The 20170-nt window shown below is 37.3% G+C and overlaps 4 protein-coding genes and 1 non-coding gene across 11 annotated transcripts; 1 reads left to right on the top strand and 4 right to left on the bottom strand.

Moving 5' to 3' along the window:
• Positions 1-230: 230 nt before the first annotated feature.
• On the bottom strand, positions 231-5844 carry LOC107906293 (cation/H(+) antiporter 24). Of its 2 annotated transcripts, none has more exons than XM_016833252.2 (4): positions 5110-5844; positions 4030-5034; positions 2801-3914; positions 231-705 (listed from the first exon to the last, which is right to left on the bottom strand). In XM_016833252.2, the coding sequence occupies exons 1-4, from the start codon at positions 5404-5406 to the stop codon at positions 545-547; spliced, it is 2577 nt and encodes an 858-aa protein (XP_016688741.2). In that variant the 5' UTR covers positions 5407-5844; the 3' UTR covers positions 231-544. The 2 variants fall into 2 exon arrangements, with proteins under 2 accessions (XP_016688741.2, XP_040949505.1); XM_041093571.1 differs by having other exon boundaries at positions 5284-5842.
• Positions 5845-6027: 183 nt separating this feature from the next.
• On the top strand, positions 6028-9872 carry LOC107906297 (probable protein phosphatase 2C 26). Of its 6 annotated transcripts, none has more exons than XM_016833258.2 (12): positions 6028-6203; positions 7427-7589; positions 7681-7732; positions 7823-7902; positions 8173-8254; positions 8422-8492; positions 8587-8666; positions 8731-8828; positions 8969-9092; positions 9188-9266; positions 9411-9459; positions 9553-9583. In XM_016833258.2, exons 2-11 carry the CDS (start codon positions 7450-7452, stop codon positions 9415-9417), a joined length of 813 nt encoding a protein of 270 aa, XP_016688747.2. In that variant the 5' UTR covers positions 6028-6203; positions 7427-7449; the 3' UTR covers positions 9418-9459; positions 9553-9583. The 6 variants fall into 6 exon arrangements, 5 of the variants coding, with proteins under 5 accessions (XP_016688747.2, XP_016688745.2, XP_040949506.1 ...); XM_016833256.2 differs by having other exon boundaries at positions 6029-6203; positions 9188-9303; positions 9553-9872; XM_016833257.2 differs by having other exon boundaries at positions 6031-6203; positions 9221-9303; positions 9553-9872.
• TRNAG-GCC (transfer RNA glycine (anticodon GCC)) lies at positions 7236-7306 on the bottom strand. Its single transcript has one exon. It is a non-coding gene; the product is annotated as a tRNA-Gly (tRNA).
• A 222-nt stretch (positions 9873-10094) lies between the features above and the next one.
• LOC107906296 (mitoferrin) lies at positions 10095-12934 on the bottom strand. The gene is made up of 2 exons (XM_016833255.2): positions 11323-12934; positions 10095-10674 (listed from the first exon to the last, which is right to left on the bottom strand). The coding sequence occupies exons 1-2, from the start codon at positions 12100-12102 to the stop codon at positions 10459-10461; spliced, it is 996 nt and encodes a 331-aa protein (XP_016688744.1). The 5' UTR covers positions 12103-12934; the 3' UTR covers positions 10095-10458.
• A 74-nt stretch (positions 12935-13008) lies between these two features.
• Positions 13009-15458, bottom strand: LOC107906295 (UDP-glycosyltransferase 87A1). The gene is made up of 2 exons (XM_016833254.2): positions 14647-15458; positions 13009-13994 (listed from the first exon to the last, which is right to left on the bottom strand). Exons 1-2 carry the CDS (start codon positions 15158-15160, stop codon positions 13099-13101), a joined length of 1410 nt encoding a protein of 469 aa, XP_016688743.2. The 5' UTR covers positions 15161-15458; the 3' UTR covers positions 13009-13098.
• Between the last annotated feature and the right edge of the window lie 4712 nt (positions 15459-20170).

Here is a 20170-nt window from a genome sequence, read left to right as displayed (position 1 = left end):
AGTTTTGGTTGCATTCAACTCTAACAAGGCTGGACATTAGGAGCTTTTTGCCACCTGGAACCTGTGTACTCTGAAGCAATCAGGAGATTAAAAAATCATTTATCTTTTCTCGCCCTACTCAAAAAGAGGTCAGAAGTGAAAGTACTCAAATAATGGACAAAAAGAATCACTCAGGTATCAGGAGTAGAGTTTTGATGAAGGAAAACTCAATATTGGGGACGACATGCGTGCGACGCATAATAACATATATTTATACTATAATGCTACAATTTAAACACAATAAATAGGTCTGCCATGCCAAAGGAGCACATCCACAAGGCAGTAAGTGTAGACCACATAAAATAACATAATAGATAGGATACCAAACTCAGCATTCACAAAAAAAAGCCTAAGCTAACTCTGGGTCTTCACTATTCAAAATATCTAATACTAGGCAAAACCTGTTTACCAAAACTTAAAAGGCAGTCTAAGCCACAACAGAAGGCTTAGAAGCAGCAGAGAGCTTAGACCTCCTCTTTGCTAAACTCTCACAACCGCGCTCCCTCTACTCCTTCAACCTCTTGGCAAGCAATTTCTGGTACTCAGCTGCCTCAGCCTTGGCCTTTGTAATTCTTTTCTTCTTCTCTGCAATTCTAGTTAGCTTCCTCTGGAGTGTCAATGGAGTTGCCAACCTCTGGATTTTTGGAGCTTTACTGACCTTCTTGCCTGCAAAACCAGAAAAGTTATCAGCAAGTAATAGTTACAATCAAGAAATCATCATTTTCACCAAGCTTGTATGATTCAAGCTGAAACCCAAAATCCAATATCCTACTTCCTGCATACACCACGCATGAGTAAATGGTAAAGCAAAACATGTTTCCAAGAATAGAAGTAAACAGATTGTTGCAGTGTACAAGCTGCAGTGTTTGCAAAAGCCAAACATGAAAATATTGATTAACAGATTGTTGCAGCACATCAAAATCTTATTGTAAAAGATTGTTGATATTAGCAAGAAGTAAACTTTGGCCTCTAGCCTTAACAAGTAATGTGATAAGAGAAGTTTCCAACCTAAGTTAAGTGTTAAAAATAATCATATAAAACGAAAAAGAAAATGGGAGAAGCAAATGTTTTAGTCGTTCACATCTGAGCCTAAGAATCAAAAGAAGTTTATAAGAAGAAACTCATTAACAGACATTACAAACAATAGGCTAAAAACAAACAGATCTAATAATATGGGTCTAACCATCTAGCCAATGGAACTGATTGGTCAAGAAATTTACATTAGACGTTTCTAACTTATGAACTTTGAACAATGGATGAGGACCAGCATTTGCAACTCCATGACACCATGATATTTTACCATTAAAATGGGGTTTAAAATTTTAATCAATATCTTGTGAAGTGCATTGATTCAATTGTGTTAACCATTGTATCAAATATCTACTACATGAATGAACTAATCCATCCCGTACTAACAAATTCAAGAACAAAACAAACATTTTCAAGCCCAGTCCAAATACAAGAAGAAATGATCACTTCGGATCTCATCAACAAATAGAATGAGAGCAAAATAAGACAATGAGAGAAAGGAAGATTGAAACAAGAAAGCAAGAAAGGAAGATTGAAACAAGAAAAGAAGCCATAGTTGAAATCATTTGTCTCAAGAAATACCAGCTTAAATCAACAGCTTCAAACTCTAGCAATCGCTAAAGCAAAGCAGAGCAAAGCAGCAGAGGCACAAAGCAGAGCAAATCAGTAAAGCAAAAGAGGCATAACAAAAAAAAGGAACACTAATTCTGAAAGAATTACAACACAAGTTCGGACATGACAACACAAGTTCAGCAACAGAAAGTTATCAGGAAGGAACCATGATTCGTTATATCATTATTTAAAAAAACAATCATCCTTTACCATTACAACTAGAGAATCATATGCCTTCTCCATAATGCAAACTTTGAATGGGAAGGGGGGGAAGAGAGCCTAGAAGCGCAATCAATAACAGTTTAAATCTATACTCCAATCCAGAACATAAACTAGATGGCATCAATTTCTCAAGAGACATCTCATAATGATGCTGCCAAAAAAAAAACACTAATAATAATAAAGAACAAAGATGCAATAAAGGTTAAGCAATTTATCAGGCTAGAAATCTTGGTGAGGGAATTCAAGAGACTAAGCTAATGAAGACTTAATTTTCCATCAGAGAAGAAAAATGTAAGATGTGTGATTCTACCACATATTATCTGAGAAAAAGAATACTTCCTCTTCAATTGATTTTCAGATAATATTAAAATACGGAGCCAAAACACCACAAAATTGCAATAAAAACAAAACCCACTAGCTACCTATTATTTGAAATAGAATTCATGTGATAATCATGAGCATGGCCGTATACTCGTCAACATCTAGCCACTAGGTTGGTCTCCTGACTTGTTACCTAGATATTTAGGAAGTAAATGAACAAACGCTGCACCTCCTCCGATCCATGTTTCTTTCTTGTGTTACAAGATTAGATTACTGATGCATGCTATGACTTTGTTGTGGGAGAGTGAACGATGAGTCAACTACTACTACTAAAAAAGCATGAGTATATCAAAATAAATTTTATTCCAACATAAATAAAAAATCACAGGCGATGAAACTTGAATGTGAAGTTTCAAGGCTTGTTTCCACAAGGAGGAAGGCTCGTGTTGGGAGGTTAACAATAAGCAACTAAAAGGCAAAGAAATAAATGTATGTAGGTGTGGTCACCAAAACAAGCGCCCCCGCCGCATAAAACTCACTATAGAACCAGGAGGAGTAAAAAAGTTGGGGCCTTTGCCTGTCAAAACTTGCTTCTGCACCACCAACACCGAATCGGAGTTAACACTTTCAGAAAAGGAGAGATAATCCCCAAGAATCCCCATATCTTCTTTGTGGTCAGACCAGGTTGACAACCCCTCCAACAGACTGGGATTTATCCCTTGTTTCCTTCCCACGATCCACATATGATAATATTTCTCCGCCGCCATTCCCACTATTGCTGAAGCTGTATCTGCTCCATTTCTTATCACCACCTCTCTGTAATTCACCCTCTCGTTTGCTTCGTTCTTGACCCAGAAGGAAGTCACCACCCCATCGTCCAGCTTCCGTTGCATTTCATCATCTCCTTCTGCATTTGAAGCAAGAAACCTTACTACTGTTAGGGACACACAGGGGTTCCCACTCAGCCTATCTGAAAAGGCCAAAGCCTCTCGAGAATCTGGTCCTCCTAGGAATAGCACAATAAAGTTGTAGGAAGCAATCTGGGGGAGCTGCCATCGCTCCGCCTTTTCAACCAGAAGTCCAACGGAGCAAGGTGCATTGTCCAAGATTTGGGTGACAATCGAGCCAGACTCACCACCCCACTGTTCCGTTGTCTCCATCTCGCCGTCCAGTTTCTTCTCCAAAGGCAAAATGATGAAAACAGCCTTGCTTATCAAAGCAAGCTTGCACACATCCTGATACATGGTTGGTTTAACGGTAGCGGCAGAGAAAAGATGGAGCTCTACGCATTCTTCTCTCCCTTCTTGATACTGCTTTAGAGCATGGTGGATGATTTCCAAGTCAGGGAACCTACCGGAGAGGTCTTCAAGCTCCTGGTTTTGGTGCTCTACGAACACAGGGTTGGCAGGGCCGATGAGCTCCACAAGGTAAAAAGCGTGAAGGGAGAAAGGGTTCTGAACAGTAGGATGAAAGAGTTGAAGCAGGTTAACAAGGGATGGCAAATTGGTTTTGCCCCTGATGCACACTAGTATCCTAAGGCGGTCACCCTGAGCGGTATGTTGAATGGTCCTCCTCTGCTTTAGCATGTAAGGCTTTGAGGGGTCGTACAAAATGCTGATCAAAGGTGTCAGAATCCCCACTACAACTATCGTTCCCAATATCATCAAAGAGTAACCTGGTAAACCTATTACCTGTGCTTGTAAACAACAAGAAAAGTAAACTAACTAAAGGGAGAAGATCGAATGAAAGAAACTAATTACATTAGTAATAAATAAATGAAAGCAAAGCAGCAAGCAAGCAACGCACATTTCTGTCCACCCAATGGACGTATAGAACAAGCTCCACGTAACCCCTCAAGCTCAAAATAAGGCTGATAGCAAGGCTATCTCTCCATGACACACCTACCACCTTGGCAGCCAGCATAGTGCAGAAGAATTTCGACAAGTAACCAGAAATAACCAAGCCAAATAGCGGGCGCAAAGCAGACCACCCAGCTTCGTTCATCGCATAAAAGTCGGTGTAGAGTCCCATAAAGACAAATGAACAAGGCATAAATACTTCCGTTATAATTGTCTCGCTTTTCTGCACCAAGGTTGACCCTAGCGGCCGGCCGTCTGGCATCATCAGTCCTAGCCAGAATGAGCCGTTAGCGATGCCTAAACCGAACATGTCCGTCACAAACGCTGCCACAAACGATCCCAACAAGATGGCAATCACGTAGAACTGATCTACTGCTTCTCCCTCTTGGGTTTGTTCGATAATCCACACCATTGCTCGTCGGATGACAGGCGTGAATGCTGCCATCACCACACAGGAAATTGAATACCAAATTATACTTTGAGCCGAACCGTCCCCTTGTTTCATTGCCTCAAAAACCACCATGAAATTTATCCCAATTGCATCACTAATTAAAGCTATGGACAATGCCATATTCCCAACCTCGGAGCAAAGGAGGTTTAATTCTTCGAGTATGGTATAGTGAACCGGAAATGTTGTGACCGACAATGACAAGGCAATTTCTCCGATTGAAGAAACTCTGGCAAGCTCTTCGTCCATTGATTCTCTGGTTAGAACTGCTACAATGCTCACTATTAAGAGAGGTCCGAAGACGCTGGCCAAGGCAATATACAAGTGTTTTTTTCCCGATCGCTTTAGCAACCCTAAATCCATTTTCACTCCTATTACAAAAAGAAATAACGTGAGCCCCATTCTTCCCAGGTTTTCCAGAACGAAATCAGAAGTAAAGGGAAACACCAGACTGGTAAAGCTCTTGTGCCGCGCCAGGAGAGAGGGTCCCATCATGACGCCGCCCTTGAAGAAACCATTTTAATCATCACCAATCACACTCGGATATAAATAAATAAATAAATAAATAAAGATACTCACAATTAACTGACACACCAACCTAGGCTGTCTGAGAGGCTTGAGAAGTAATTGAATGGTCCGAGAGAGCAAAATGTTCAAGATTAAAGCAAAAAGGATGACATTGAAAGATAACATGATTGGGTTTTCTCTATAGACAAGGCCTACGGGATTAGATATTTGTGATCTAAAACACACCAGTTGATATGCTGCAGTTCCACGGTGGGAGGTGCGGAACTTTGTGCCTCCTTTAAATCCCAGTTGATATGCTGCAGTTCCACGGTGGGAGGTGCGGAACTTTGTGCCTCCTTTAAATCCCATGACTGCCGGTGGTATATGCTCCCCTTTTTCTGCACTGCAGGTACCTAACCATGCAAATGTTCTTTTACTACTTTCTTCTTCTTCTATTTTCTATTCTATTTTGTATCTTCTGTACAAAATCAAACAAGCAAGTCTTAACTTTTCTGTGTCTTTGTTTTATTTAGTTTCACAGAATTTGTACTACATACAGGATTTTCCTATATATTAATTCCTGCATGCATGACATGAGCTTCTTCTGTTTGCTATGAATAAAGCAAAATTTGTTTTCTTTGGCATAATTAATGTTACAAAAGAAAATGTACGTAAAATAGTACAAATATATTATACTAATTATAAATTCTGAGAGAGAAGTGATATTTTTGGCAACTTTGTGGAGGATGGGGTGGAGGTGCTATGCTGTGGATACCACAAGACAAGAGGAAGCAATGAGAACTGAGACAGTTGGGCCTTGCCTCTCACTTGGAATTGAGAAATTAAAGGCCGTAAAGCAGAGCAGCTAGTAATAAGGCGTCTGTTATGCTGTTTTGTCAATTAACAGGATTAATTATTATCCACCACAGTCTTCAACGTGTATATATATATATATATAGAGAGAGAGAGAGAGAGAGAGAGCGCAATGCCCGAATTAAGAAGAAGAAAATGGCATACCTCCATCTTTACCTTGCGTTAATAATGCAATGGAATAAATATTAATGGATGTGCGGTGTGCGGCAGCAGGGGATGGGTCGGGTCTTTTTCCTGAGACTATAGCTACCTACACTGGACTTTTTCCTGGAGATGAATATGAGCTGCAAAATGTAAGGAAAGTCCTGAATCTCTTTTGTCTAATGCATGCCAAATTAATATAAACAAATCATCTTCCCATCATTATTCATTAATTACTTCGCTACTATATAGTTGCAATTGATTAATCCTAGTTTTATCTTTCACAAAAACTTATTATATATTAACAATATATATCAACTACCTGTACTTGGCAAATGTATTGCATAAATTCTTACCCCAAGATATAATGGTTAAAGTAACCGAGAAAAAACATAAGAAAGTTATCATAAGTGAAAGAAATTCACCAAGAAAGGATTAAAAAATTATGAAATGCAAAATATTAAAAGTACATGTCAACTAGTCTTGCGCCGGGCCACCTAGCCCAAAGGTCCACCCGAAAAGTGAAAGAGTTTGAATAAAAAGATAGGCTCGAAAATAGGTTTGGACAAAAAAAATAAGGCCCGTTTTAAAAACGGGCCAAGCCTTTGGTAAGACATTTTTAGCTCGAGCTCGGCCCGAATTCACTAAATGATAAAAAAAATCTGCTATTTTTTTTGTTATTTTAATGATATTTTCTTGTTGTTTTATCTTGATTTTGCTACAATTTCACTATTATGTTGCTACTATTTTGTTGTTATTTTTTGGATATTGTATAACATTAGTTTTATTGTTAATTTTATTATTAGTTTAGAGACATTTTCTAATTTGAAAAAATTAATATGAGCGGGTCGAGTCAAGCCGAAATTTTAGCATTTTTATCTGAGTCGGACTTGAACAAATTTTTAAGCTCATTTTTTAGACTAAACTTAACAAATTGACCTAAACTTTTACTTAGACCCGACCCAACCCGGCCCGGCCCAATATCAACTCTAATGTCAAACTCAATAACGTGAAAAACCCAAAGGTGAAGGAGGATAAAATAAATGCTAGCGAAAATGCAGTATGGTATAAAATCTACAGAATCAGATCAGGAAAACAAGAGCCAGCATTTGATAAAACAAAATCCATGTCAGAAACTGTAAGAGAGTTTCATTGACAAAATATCGTAAAACTGAAATAACAATTGCACCAGCCGGGAATCGAACCCGGGTCTGTACCGTGGCAGGGTACTATTCTACCATTAGACCACTGGTGCTAATTGTTTCTAGAAACTAAAATTGTTTTAATAGTATGTATCATATCATTGGTCGGGAGACTTGAACCACACATTCAAGAAGGATCTTAGCAGCTTAGTAATGTGGGAGTGTGACTGCAGGAGGGAGAGGATTGAAGCGGGAAATGGCGAATTCTATCTACAGAGCTTCGATTCTTCAATCTTATTCTCAGCTGCTTTTTCAACCTTGTTTATCGAATAAACATTGTGTTCCCAAGAAGACTAACTTGCTCTGTTTTGCTTCATCACAACTCAACCCTGCTCGGTTAGCACATTAACATCACCTTTTCATCTTCTCTTCATTTATTTTTATTCTTGAGCACCAGTGTGGTGATGTACTTTTGGTTTGGTTTTAGGTCAGAAGTGAGTTTTTGTATTGGAACTCACCTCATTCCTCATCCAAACAAGGTATTCCAAGCTTTAAAATTTTGTACCTCACATGTTTGATTTCAATTTTTATCCGATACTAATACAAGTTTGATTTTCTGATTCTACTAGGTGGAGAGAGGAGGAGAAGATGCTTTCTTTGTTAGCAACTTCAAGGGGGGAGTTATTGCTGTTGCTGACGGTGTTTCTGGGTATACTACTGTCTAATGAATCCGCCATCTGTTTTTCTAAATTAACAAGTTTCAACACTTTCTCTATTAATCTATTTGACAGTCCTTGATATTTTTATTTGCCTATAAATGAAGTGGACTAGTTTAAATAAAATTAAAGCATGCCTTTGGTTTCTTAAACAAGTAGGTAAACTGTGCCATTGTGTGAACAGAAAAATCATTATGCATGCTGTGGAACTAGGTTTTCTCCCCTGACGTTTTTGACAATTTTATTTGCCTATTGTTTGCCAGTTGGGCTGAACAAAATGTGGATCCTTCATTATTTTCTAAGGAGCTAATGGCTAATGCTTCATCTCTTGTAGGGAATTTGGAGGTAGTAATTTCTTTTCTTTTCTTTTTTTTTGAATGATTGCTTAAAATATAAAATTTGAGTGTTCGTTAATCTTCCAAATTAACAAAGGTTGTTTTTACGCGTCTATTAGGGTGGTTTTTGTTTTGTTTTTTCTTTTTGGGGCTATATCTGAATTCATCTTTTACCAGGTTAATTACGATCCCCAGATCCTGATAAGAAAAGCACATGCCGCCACTTGCTCTAAAGGTTCGGCTACTGCGTAAGTCCATAATATTCTGAAGAAGAAGTCTTCCCTGCCAACATTTTCCATTTCTACACTGTCATTAACCTTCATTTTTCAATCGATACTGTAGTATCGTTGCCATGCTAGAGAGGAATGGAACCATGAAGGTTGCCAGTGTAGGTGATTGTGGATTAAGAGTTATCCGCAAAGGTAAAATGTCAAATTTTGTGTTTGTTTGTTTGTTTGTTGATTGATGTTATCAAGTTTACAACAGGGCAGATAATATTTTCAACGACCCCACAAGAACATTACTTCGACTGCCCATATCAATTGAGCTCGGAGTTAGTTGGCCAAACGTATCTTGATGCTGTGGTAATGCCATATGTTTATCAGTTATCCTATCAGTCACTGCTGTTTAGAACCAACCAAAATCGACTAACCATGTCAAAACAATTCCAATTTGCTAGGAACTTGAACGCCTTGCTTGTTATTTATATTGCCTGTAAAAACAGGTTAGCAGTGTGGAATTAGTGGAAGGAGACACCATAGTAATGGGCTCGGATGGGTTGTTTGACAATGTTTTTGATGGAGAGATCGTTTCTACGTTGGCGGCTCATAGTGATGTTGTGGAGGCTGGTATGTGTTTCTTTCTACTTACCCTTGTGTCTGTTAAAGGACTAGTATATTATAGTATAGTATCACCCCTCGGACTCGAGAGTAAAGAGTAGCAGTGGCTAAATTGCATGATCAATATGTAATGGTAGCGAAGGCATTGGCTAAGCTGGCAAGCAATCACTCCCTGGATTCAAGGTTCGACTCTCCCTACACAATAGAGGCCAGATCCAAGGTTTAAAAAAAAAAAAAAAAAACCCCACCTATTTGTCAGAATATTTTGATGTTAAAACCCGTAATGAATTTATTTAACTAGTCTTATTGGTATTCGCTTACACACAGGGTTTAGATGTTCCTTTTTGGAAGAAAATTCTGGGGATGAAGCTAACAGGTGTGGGTTTCTTTTGTTTTTTCCTGTGATAATGATTCCATTTGCGTTCGTCCACAGTTGTCTTTTGACCTTTATTTATTTTTTTGGGAGCAGGTGGAAAGCTTGATGATATCACCGTGATTGTGGGTCAGGTTGTAAGCTCAGCTGCCAGTCCACAGCCAACTTGAACGAGGTTCAGATGGAGGAGGAGGCCGGGTCAGGTAACTCCACAGGGGGTTTACTTCCGAGTAGAGACTAGAGGACACAATTAACTTCCACAAACCTTACCTTCCTGCCTCCCATTATTGGATTATGGTTATATATTATTGGGAAATCACTCTGCTTCCTCTTTTCCTGCCCATGATTGTTTTTGTACAAAAATCTTATACGTTGAACATATTGCACTTAATATAAGAAAGAACTACATTGAAGGATGCATTAATCTAAAATATCCCTAATGGTTTTCAAAACAGACCCACAGAAAACACTAAAACCTTGTCCGTCAAGCTCACCACATCGTCAAACACAGCTAAGAGAAGAAAAATCACAACAGAACCGTGCACGTAATGACTACAACTAAAAGTCATTGCATGAGATATAGCCAGGAAACTACTCTAAACTTGTTACCCATCTACAATCCAAACAATAACTAACAATTAAGGAAAAAGATAGTCAAATAGTTGCACATATCAACAATGCGTCAAGGAAATAACATTTTCAGCACTTCAATCTTTTGGGGTAAAAACTCCCAACTTTTTTATGCGACTTTCCCTTCTTCATGAAACCAAATACAAAAACCATATTGGTTCCTGGCAAGAAATGACTTCATATTTATTTGATAATATTAAATAGCACCATATACACTCTATGGATATCAGTTAAAATAGACCATAGATATGCTGTTGCCTGCAAGTACATGTCTTGCTTACCATTCCATTGTGTGAAGCAAAGCTTTCCACCATCACTTGAGGTGTCGGTTTTGCAGCGGCTGTATACATTGGCACAATTCCTTATGGTACTTCAGGTGATAGTGCCACTTTCAGTGCAGGCATTGAGTTCTTGGAAGAAAGATTTTGCAGCTTCATAGGTGGACCAGCAGATTGCAGCAGCAGGAGCATGGAAGAGTATCCGAGGAATCCATCCCCTCATGAGGCCCTTGTACCCATCTTTTTGCACTATTGTTTTAGTCACATCCCTAATAGCAGTACTCTTAAATCTATCACATCCACACACACCCTGTGATGCAATTTTTAACAGCAAAAATAATTAATCAGAGAAGCTAGATACATAATTAACCCAATTATACAAAAGTAAGTCTTTATGGACACGACTATACGTCATACCAGTTATTGTCAAAACCAACAATGTGAAATAAAAAACCAAAGTACATTGAACCAAGAAATAGAGTATTAATCACTTGAATACAAAAGGATTATGATCATATAAAGGGAAGTATGCCCTGCCGTTGATTATTAAAACTTGCTTAGTAAAAAAGGCAAACACTCAGTTGAAGAGAAAAGGACGATTTCAACTATCTGGGGTAGTGTTATGGAGTAGCTGTAACAAGAGAAAATAACAAAAAAACACTTGCAACAGACAGAAACTAGATTATAAAGGCAAGAAAGCAAATACGGATGAAACAGATTTATTTTCAACATGTTGTTGATCTCAAGGCATTGAAATTAAAGGTTGGATGCTGTATCTACTGACTCAAAACAGTATATTCAAGATGTTGGTTTCAACATGGAAAAGAATAGGATATGAGGGTCCCTTAATTTACTATGAGTGCATGGAAGTTTTCAATCACGACATGCCACTGACAAAATTTCCTAATATAGCAAAATTCATCCAACAAACAAGAAAAGAGGCAATGAATGCTTTTACCTGGCACTGCAACTGAGTTTTAACTACATCAAGCGGTGTAGTGACGACAGCAGCAGATGCTCCAGCAAGAGCACCAGCCGTAGCATGGACCATCACCCGCTCATCACTGGCACTCTCAGGTGAAATCTCAATCAAACCCCTTTTCGCTGCCTCATAAGTTGCAAAATGAACAGCCGTAAACGGTGCATTCATGAGCACCGTCGTCCTGTAGGAAGCATAAAACGCCCCAAAACCTTCCTCTTTGAGAACTTTCTTAACACAATCCAATACCCCTCTATAAGCAGTACCATTGCCCAACTGTAACCTCTGCTTCACCATATCCATAGGCGTAAAAACGGCGTCGCTTGCTACCGTCGCGAAAACACCGGAAACCGCATGGGCCGCCGAGTTATTCGGATCCCCACCCGAAAAGTACTTCTTGCAAACTTCGTAAACAGAGAAGTAGACGGCATGGGCCGGACCAGCCCCCAGTCCCATGGCCCCGATTCCCCGGTATAAGCCCGGGAGTCCTTCGGATTTGAGGACGGAACGGAGCGCGTGGCGTACACCCACCGATTTGATGGGGCAAGAGCCTAGGGCTTGCATATGGGTCTTGACAGTATCAACAGGGAACATTGCCATATGCTCAACGCAGCCGGCGATTGAGCCAGCAATCATGAACTGCCAAAAGTGAAGCCCGTCGTGGGGAGCCACCGTTATTTCCGGGAGGTAATCCGGTGGCGGCGGAACCGCTCGGAAGTCTGAATTGTGGAACTTGGTCGTGGTAGCTTCTGTTGCCATGAAGAATAAAGAATTGGGGAGATGGGTTTTTTTGTTGGAACAAGGAATTCGTACAATGAGGGCTTGGTAAAGGTATTCGCGGTGGAGTTACTGCCATACAAACGAAGTTATATTCTTGAAAACAGGAAGATTAAGACCGAATTGCATATTTGAAGATAGAAGAGAATCGAAAAGGAATGGTTTTCGTCAGTTTATTGTTATTCCTATTCGTGCTTTTCTCTGCTGCCACTTTTGTTTGCTTTGCTGGTAATAGATTTTGAAAAGTCAGAGATGAAGTTGCATAGATTACATCAAGATTAGGGTTCCAAGAATCAGGGACTACTTTTTCTTTTCAACAAAGAATCGTTCTTCCTCTTTGATTTGTTTTGGGGGAGGATTGTAAATTTGGAAGTTGGAAGCCGTTGCAATCAATCAGATCTTCAGTGTCGTGTAATAAGTTCGACCGGACGGACAACTTGCTATGGACCAATGTCGGAAGCTTTGGATTGGAAGTCGGAACCCATTGTCTCATAAATGGGTTTTGTTTAACAATGTTCCGTTTGTTATTTTACTTCTCTTCTCGGGCCTTGCAATTTTACATCTTTTCGTGGGTTGGGTCATAATCATCTTCAAAGAATGGCGTCGGCTTTTGTTTACGGACATCTTCAAAGATGTATCAATGCACTTTCAAGAGAAGATTAATCCACTTAGAGGATGCGCAAAAAAATATCCTTATAGAGGTGCCTACCCTACTAATTTTATCTCAAGCCGATCTCTCCGATAAATATTACAAATGGATCCAGATTTTCATTGAATGTTAAACCATCATTTAGTTATTGCATTGGTTTCACTGCATTCACTTCACTTTTTGCGGACCCAAAATTAAGATCAGTTCGTCACGCCAGAAAAAATAGAGCAATTCCATGCTTGCTCAATTCAATGTTTTATTGGCAACAAATTGAATCCGGATGCAGTTGACATAATTGGAACTACAAATAAGGAAACAACTAAGACAAGCTAATGATGGTGTCTTTCGGAGATGTCCTTGATGAAAGCATCTAGGTTAATATCTGTGGATCCGCCTTTTGCAATTGCTGTTTGACATGTTTCTCCAATTTTCCAAGCCCTTTGTCTCATTTCCATCTGCTCCATGCTCTCAAAATCCAAAAACCTGCGCACTAGCTCTGCAATTTCTTCTCTGCTCACCAAATGTTCACCTTCACCTACCTTGTTCTTCTTCACTCTCCATCCAACCTTCCAATCTTCAACTATTTGCTTACTGTTCGGATTTTGATCCATAAATATAGGAAAAGTCAGCATCGGAACACCAGCATACACGGCCTCCAGAGTGGAATTAAACCCACAATGCGTCCAAAACCCTCCAACAGAAGAATGGCATAGCACCCTCAGCTGATCACACCAAGGAACCACGACTCCCTGACTGCCACAGCAGTCTTTGAATCTTGAAGAGTCCCCGCGGGACACCCACAAGTAGCGAACACCACTATCCTGCACCCCAGCAACGATTTCATCCATTTGGGCAGCTGAAACTGATAGAAAACTTCCCAATGATACATACAATACTGAACCTCTAGGCTGCAAATCCAGCCATTGGAGGTAGTCAGGACCATTAAGAGTAGTCGTTGAACAAGGTTGTTTGAGGTCAAGGTAAGGTATGCTGGGGCCGATTGCGTAGACAGGAAAAGGTAAGTTTGCTTTAAGAACATCAATGACTTGGAATTCAAGTTCGTAGACAGTGGTGAAGAGAAGATACTGTGCTTTAGGCACTGATGAAACACAATCCAGAGCAATGTGCAAGACTTGGCGGTCACTCCCATATAAAATTGTTGGCAAATCAGCTAAACATATGGGAGTAAGTCCAGGGATGTAATCCACACGGTCATTTCCTTGCTCTGCTATGCACAAGAAACATCAAACTACACCCATTACCATATCCAGAGTTTAAACTTTAAACTGAAAGACGCAGAACCTCAGGCAAACATGAATCTAGTTATCTACCTTATGATTTTATATTAATTTAAATTATCATTCTCATCTAAACATCATCCAAAATGTCATCCTGCGGAGATGCCCATGAGAACATAATCAGATAAAGGAAAATGTCAGGTGATTCAGATTTCAAAGGATACGATGCAGTGCTAGTTTTCCCTTATCTTCTCACAGACTAAAGTTTTTCCAAGGCTTCAAACTTCAACCAGTTTTTTTTTTCTTTTTGTTCTTTAAGACATAATTCAATTTTAAATTGCTGGACACTGTGCGAATCTCAAGACAAATCTATTAGGAACACGAGCCAACATAAAGCCTGGAATCTGGCGTAAATTAAAAAATGGGTTATCTTAAGCACTGATTAAATATTATTTATTTAAAAAAGCTTTTTACATTTAATAGTATATAAATTTTACTTTTACATATCACTTTAACAACTAAATTGGTTAATATTTCCCAATTACAGATGCTAAAAGTTGTTAAAGAACGAGTTTTACTTAAAAGTTAATGAACAGAAAACTGGCGTAAACAATAGTAAGTAAAAAAGACAAGACAAACCTGATAAATCAGCTGGGAAATGGTGGTTTTGCACGAGGAGGTTGAAATGGTCAAAAATGGAGAACACGGATGCGGACATGGTCCAAAGGGAAGCCACCGGAATATTCCTTCGTTGCCCCACTCGTACCGTCCAAGCCACATACGTGTCAGCTATAATGGCGGCGACTGGGAGTTCAAGCCGATCAAGGAGATCCTCAAATGGAGCTTCCATCTTGGTGAGCACAGCTGCTATGAAAGCAGGGAAGTTGTTAGCTCTATCAAGTTCAGATGGGATTACGTTGGGGATCGTCCTAAATCGGACGTTGACGGGCTTGTCGTCGGAAGAGATGAAACCCAACCACTCTTCGGTGACTACAAATGATATGACAATGTTGGGGGTTTTAGAGCAAAGTAGCTTGCAGAGGTTCATCATCGGATTGACATGGCCCCTACCAGGATAAGGTACGGCCACAACGTGACATATGCTTCTCGGTGATTCCATTGCCTGCAATTTTTCTGGTTGATTGAGTGACATCTATTAAGGAGATTGAAAACTTCTCGACAACTGTAGCTGGTGCCATCCCCGGGGACTTTCCGCTTCATTTATGTCAGTAGAAACAATGTTTAATTACGAAATTAGCCACAAATTCAATTTGGCTCCTTTCATTTTCACCACGTCGAATAGGCTGTGCTTGAGTCTAGTAGCAACTGTACTTTTGCTTCGGTAACTGTGAAAGGAGATGTGAATGTTGGAAAAACAATTTTTTTTTGTTTATTGAGTATTTTACTCTTTTTTTATAAAAATTAATTACTTATAAAAATGAAGTGTTTGTTAAGCGTCGCATGATAGATTGGTTTCAAGATAGAATTTCATTTTTATAATTAACCGAAAATTAATATTCATATTATTGATTACTTTTATTATCATTGCCAAATACCAAATCCAATATCTCTGATATTTTCAACTTTTTTTTTTAACCACATCCCCAAAAAAGGCTTATCATAATGTGATGATCCCACTACGAGAGAGAGTGACGGAAAGAGAAGAAATTGAAATAACAAACAATACATGCCAATCTCATGATATGAAAATTAAACATGCATCTCTTTGTTAATTACTAGACTTGATAACAGTCGTATACGGCATTGCTTCTCCATATTCGTGCTATCAATTCAAAAGAATAGGATACTTGAAAATATAAATCCAAAAGAAAAAAAAAAGAAAGTATATGCCACTTAGTTCAAATTATGCCGTATTTGAGACGCAAAACAACACATGCGCATGGAATGCCACTACTTTTAAACAGTTCATTGACTAGCACTACTCGTGTTGATTATAAGGGATGTAATGATGAAATGGTACAAAATATTTGGAAAGGTTTCCATTCCATTTCCATTAAGTGAATTATGTTAGTAGCACTTTGAAATGTGATGAACAAAGGCTTGAAGATGAGTATCGGATGATCCTCCTTTTCCAACTGTTTGTCAACAGATTTCGCTCAGTTTCTTTGCTCTTCGCCTCATCTCTTTCCCTTGCTCGCTTTCCAAATCCATAATCTTGCCACCAAACTATCTCCTTCCAACTTATTCTTCACCCTCCCCCAATCTTCCAATCTTGTGCTATTTGGATAAATGGGAAAACCAGCAAAAATGGTGGAATTCCACCCACCAACACCAACACTCTCAATTGGTCACATCAAGGCATTTTAGACCCATCTCACCACGTTCATCTTTGAAACGAGGAGTGTGTTCTTGCGTGCAAACCAAAAGTACCTAACACCGCTAATGCGCAAGCTCTCCCATCCAATTGGGCACTCGTAGCAGAATCCAAACTTGCATGCGAAACATACAAGACTGAAGTTGGAGCTAGCCATTGGAAGTAACAATCATTGCTTGGATTTACCCAGAACTTGTCTTCCTTTGAAGTAGGGAATGGGAGTGGGAATATTAATTTGCTTCGAGATTCTAGCTCCTATACTGAAACCCATACAAGCATGTGGATTTCAAGCCCATCTATAAGCTGCTCCAGTGGAGCCCCCATCTTCCTCAAAACTTGTTCGAAGAAGTCAGGGAAGTAGTTTGCTGGGAGGTGAGGTGCCCATGCCAATATATATGATGGCTCCGATTCTATGAAGCTAAACCACTCCTCGGTCACAACAAAGATTACTAGGATGTTGTACCCTGTTTTCGAAGAGGATTGACTTACAGAGGTTCATCACGAGAAGCGTGATTCATCTCCTATGATATGACTTCAACAATCTAGGGTAAATTATAATATTACATGGATTGGAACCAGGAGTAGACTTTAAGTATAACAGAAACTGAAATTCGACACTGTTATATGGTGTGTTTCGCACCGGCCATACAACCTGGCAGTATCCAAGGACGAATGCCATAAACGACGGCTAACTTACTACTGCCTTGATGACTTGGTTTTTTTCTTTTGGGTAAAACTTACTAACTCCCATCTTCGGCCTAAAACTTACTTTTTACTTTTTATCAAATCTCATCAGATAATTGTGTGTTTTACAAACTCTAAAGATTAAGTGAATTTCGTAATCAAACCTTAAAAGTTTGAATACTCTTTTTGATAATTGGCTCATTCAAATATGGATTTAATAAAGTTTTGAGTTGTGTTTTTTTTAACCTAATTAAGCTGTTATGAATATATTATAGATTTTCCCTGTGATAAATTTATATTTGATGAATTAACGTATATTTTTTTGAGGGAATATATAAGATTAATAAGTCAAATGATGTTGTATCATTTAAAAAGATTTAAAAGCATAAAATTGCATGATGTAATTTATTGGTAATGCATATAATTATGTAGTCATAACTTTTATGGCCATAAAAGCCTGCGGTGTAATTGATACTCTTATCCATTGTTGTCTTTTCTAATAAAAAATTGCATTTAAAAAAAGAAGAAGAAAGACCATTGGAAGTTAACACTACTAGTGGGCAATAATGAAGAATGATGGGCTAAAAGAGAAGGAAATGGGTTCACCGTCAGATACACCATTTCTTGTCCTTAAGCGAGGACCACTTCAATTTAGGAGGATTACTCATCTAATCCCTTCACAAAATATAAGCATCGATTCACCAAAATTTCGGACATGTCATAGGTTTTGTTCAATAGAATCATGGTAATCTTATCCGCCTGAATTGTCAGTGAGATGCGGGACTTTGATTTTTAACGATCATCCAATCCAATTCACCTAGGGATAACTTTGTGAACAATGATGCCTAAAAATGTTCTGTTAATCTGTCACTGTCAGGAATAATGTGGTGGTTGAGTGGCAATTTCAACTCAGTTACATCCTCAGCTTGCCGTCCTTACATTAGTTTGTCGGCTAATATTAATGACTATCTATATCATACTTGGAAATGTCTAATCCTTTTTCGATAATTAAAGATCATAAGGAAATTAAGCCCCCACCGGCCACCACATCTCATCATCTTTCTCTTAGTTCAGATCGTCACTCAAAATTACCCCAGAAAGAATGATTTTCTGATTTCGACATCTTCTTTAGCATTGAGAGCAGTTAGTAGTTGATACTAGTGAAAAATAGAATAAGTTGTGTTGTAAAGAAATAGTTTCTATATGTAATTTATTATAAAATTATCTTTTAAAATAACACAATTGCATTTCATTTAAACATGTATCTAATTGTTATCCATCTTTTCTATTACTTTTTGCTTTTGTGGGAAAAATCTGTTGATCATCATTTCACCTTACTCCCTTTTTCATAAAATTTAAGAATTATTTTAGAAATCTACGAAAATTTCACTTCTTCTTTTTGGAATTTTAAGAATATAAAAATTATAAATGATTATCCATTTTTTCTTTTTTTTCTTTTGTAGTCACCAACGGTTAAATGATTAATAGAAACCTTATGTGATAACTTTTAGAACTGACATACTAATAACTTTAACCCTCATCATTTATACATTATACTAATTTAGTATTAATTTAAAAAATTGAATCATCAATATTTACACATCATATAATTTGATTCTTTTGTAGTTTTGTTTCTTTTTTTATGACCCTTTTTGACATTTATACGTTTGATACGATGGAAAAATGAATAACAACAAGAAGCAAAATAACCTAAATTTAAGAAATGGTCAATTCAATTGCTTAAAAAAATATTCACCTCATTAATTCAACCTATTGTAAGTTTAACAGGTTAAAAAAAAAGAGTAAGCTTTGATTTGCTTCATCAATGGTGATTAGTTCAAGCTAATAAAAAATTAATTAATTATCATTAAAAGATATCAAGTTCTTAGACATTTGACATATAAAGAAAGCAATATATTTGAGAATTGTCTAGTTTAATAATAACGAATTTTTAAAAAATATATTTTTTTGTTTTTATTTTAACTTACACATGTGTATTGTATTATGTTTCCATGTAAAATATAGGATAAAATTAGGTAATGTGTAGTATTAAAAGTTAAATTTTAAAAATTAAAATTAAATTGACACAATGTGTAAATATTAAAGGTTAAATTTGTTATTCTATAAGCCGCTATATCATCTTCCCATTTATAATTTTGTAACAAGTGACTAAAAAAATCAAATAATTGGATAATCCTTTTATAATTTTTCATTATTTAATCACTAAAAAAGAAATTTTTTAATAGTTAAATAATTACTTTACCCTTAAATAAATTACAAAACTATCGAATTAATATGTTAACTATAATTTACAATCTAAATTAGCTATTAGACCTATATAATTTTGAGTACTAGTGAGATGCATCGTGGACAAGAATGGGGACTAAAAGAGAAGGAAACGAGCAGACAGTCGCCTCATTCTTTGTCCTTGAGCGAGGACCACTCCAAATTAGGGAAACCATAAGGCATTATTTTGTACTCCAATTCTATAAAAATAAATACTTCATAGAAAAGATGAGAGGAGAGAAAATAAGAGAAATAAATATTAGTTTAAAATTATATATATTTCAAATGTTTTATTTTTATTTATTTAATTTTTTAATTCTATCAAGTAATTGATAGAAAGAAATTTTTTTTTTCCATTTTTCATCATTTCTACCAAGTACAACTATGGATGGAAAAATTAATATCTCTTAACTTTGCTAATGTGATATACACAGAAATTACCACGTGGATGCCGCATAAGTAATTAATTAATTTTTTAAAATTAAAAAATTTAATTTTTTAAATTGTAAAAAATTAATTAATTGTTGATTTAGCAAAATTAAATTTTGAGATGATTTAACAAATAACACAAATTTAAAATCTAAATACTAAAATAATATTTTTATGAAGCTGATAAATGACGACGGATATCATGCTAGGAACTATCTAATCCAATGTCCTCCAAAAAAAAAAGGAAAGGACATTGTGCAAATTGTTTTAATTATTTTGCCTCCAACGGATCTCATAATTGGTGGTTGAAAACGTCTAATTTTAATTATTTTGCAAATTGCCATCAGAGATCAATGTTCTTTAACGAATCAAAATTACACTAACTAGATAATGAGTTTCAGATTTCGTTTTTTTTTTCCTTTTCTGGAA

This window comes from Gossypium hirsutum, chromosome D05 (genome assembly GCF_007990345.1).
Source record: "Gossypium hirsutum isolate 1008001.06 chromosome D05, Gossypium_hirsutum_v2.1, whole genome shotgun sequence".
Taxonomy (NCBI): domain Eukaryota; kingdom Viridiplantae; phylum Streptophyta; class Magnoliopsida; order Malvales; family Malvaceae; genus Gossypium; species Gossypium hirsutum.
Note: the sequence above shows the minus strand (reverse complement) of the source record. Positions and strands in the feature narration are given on the sequence as shown.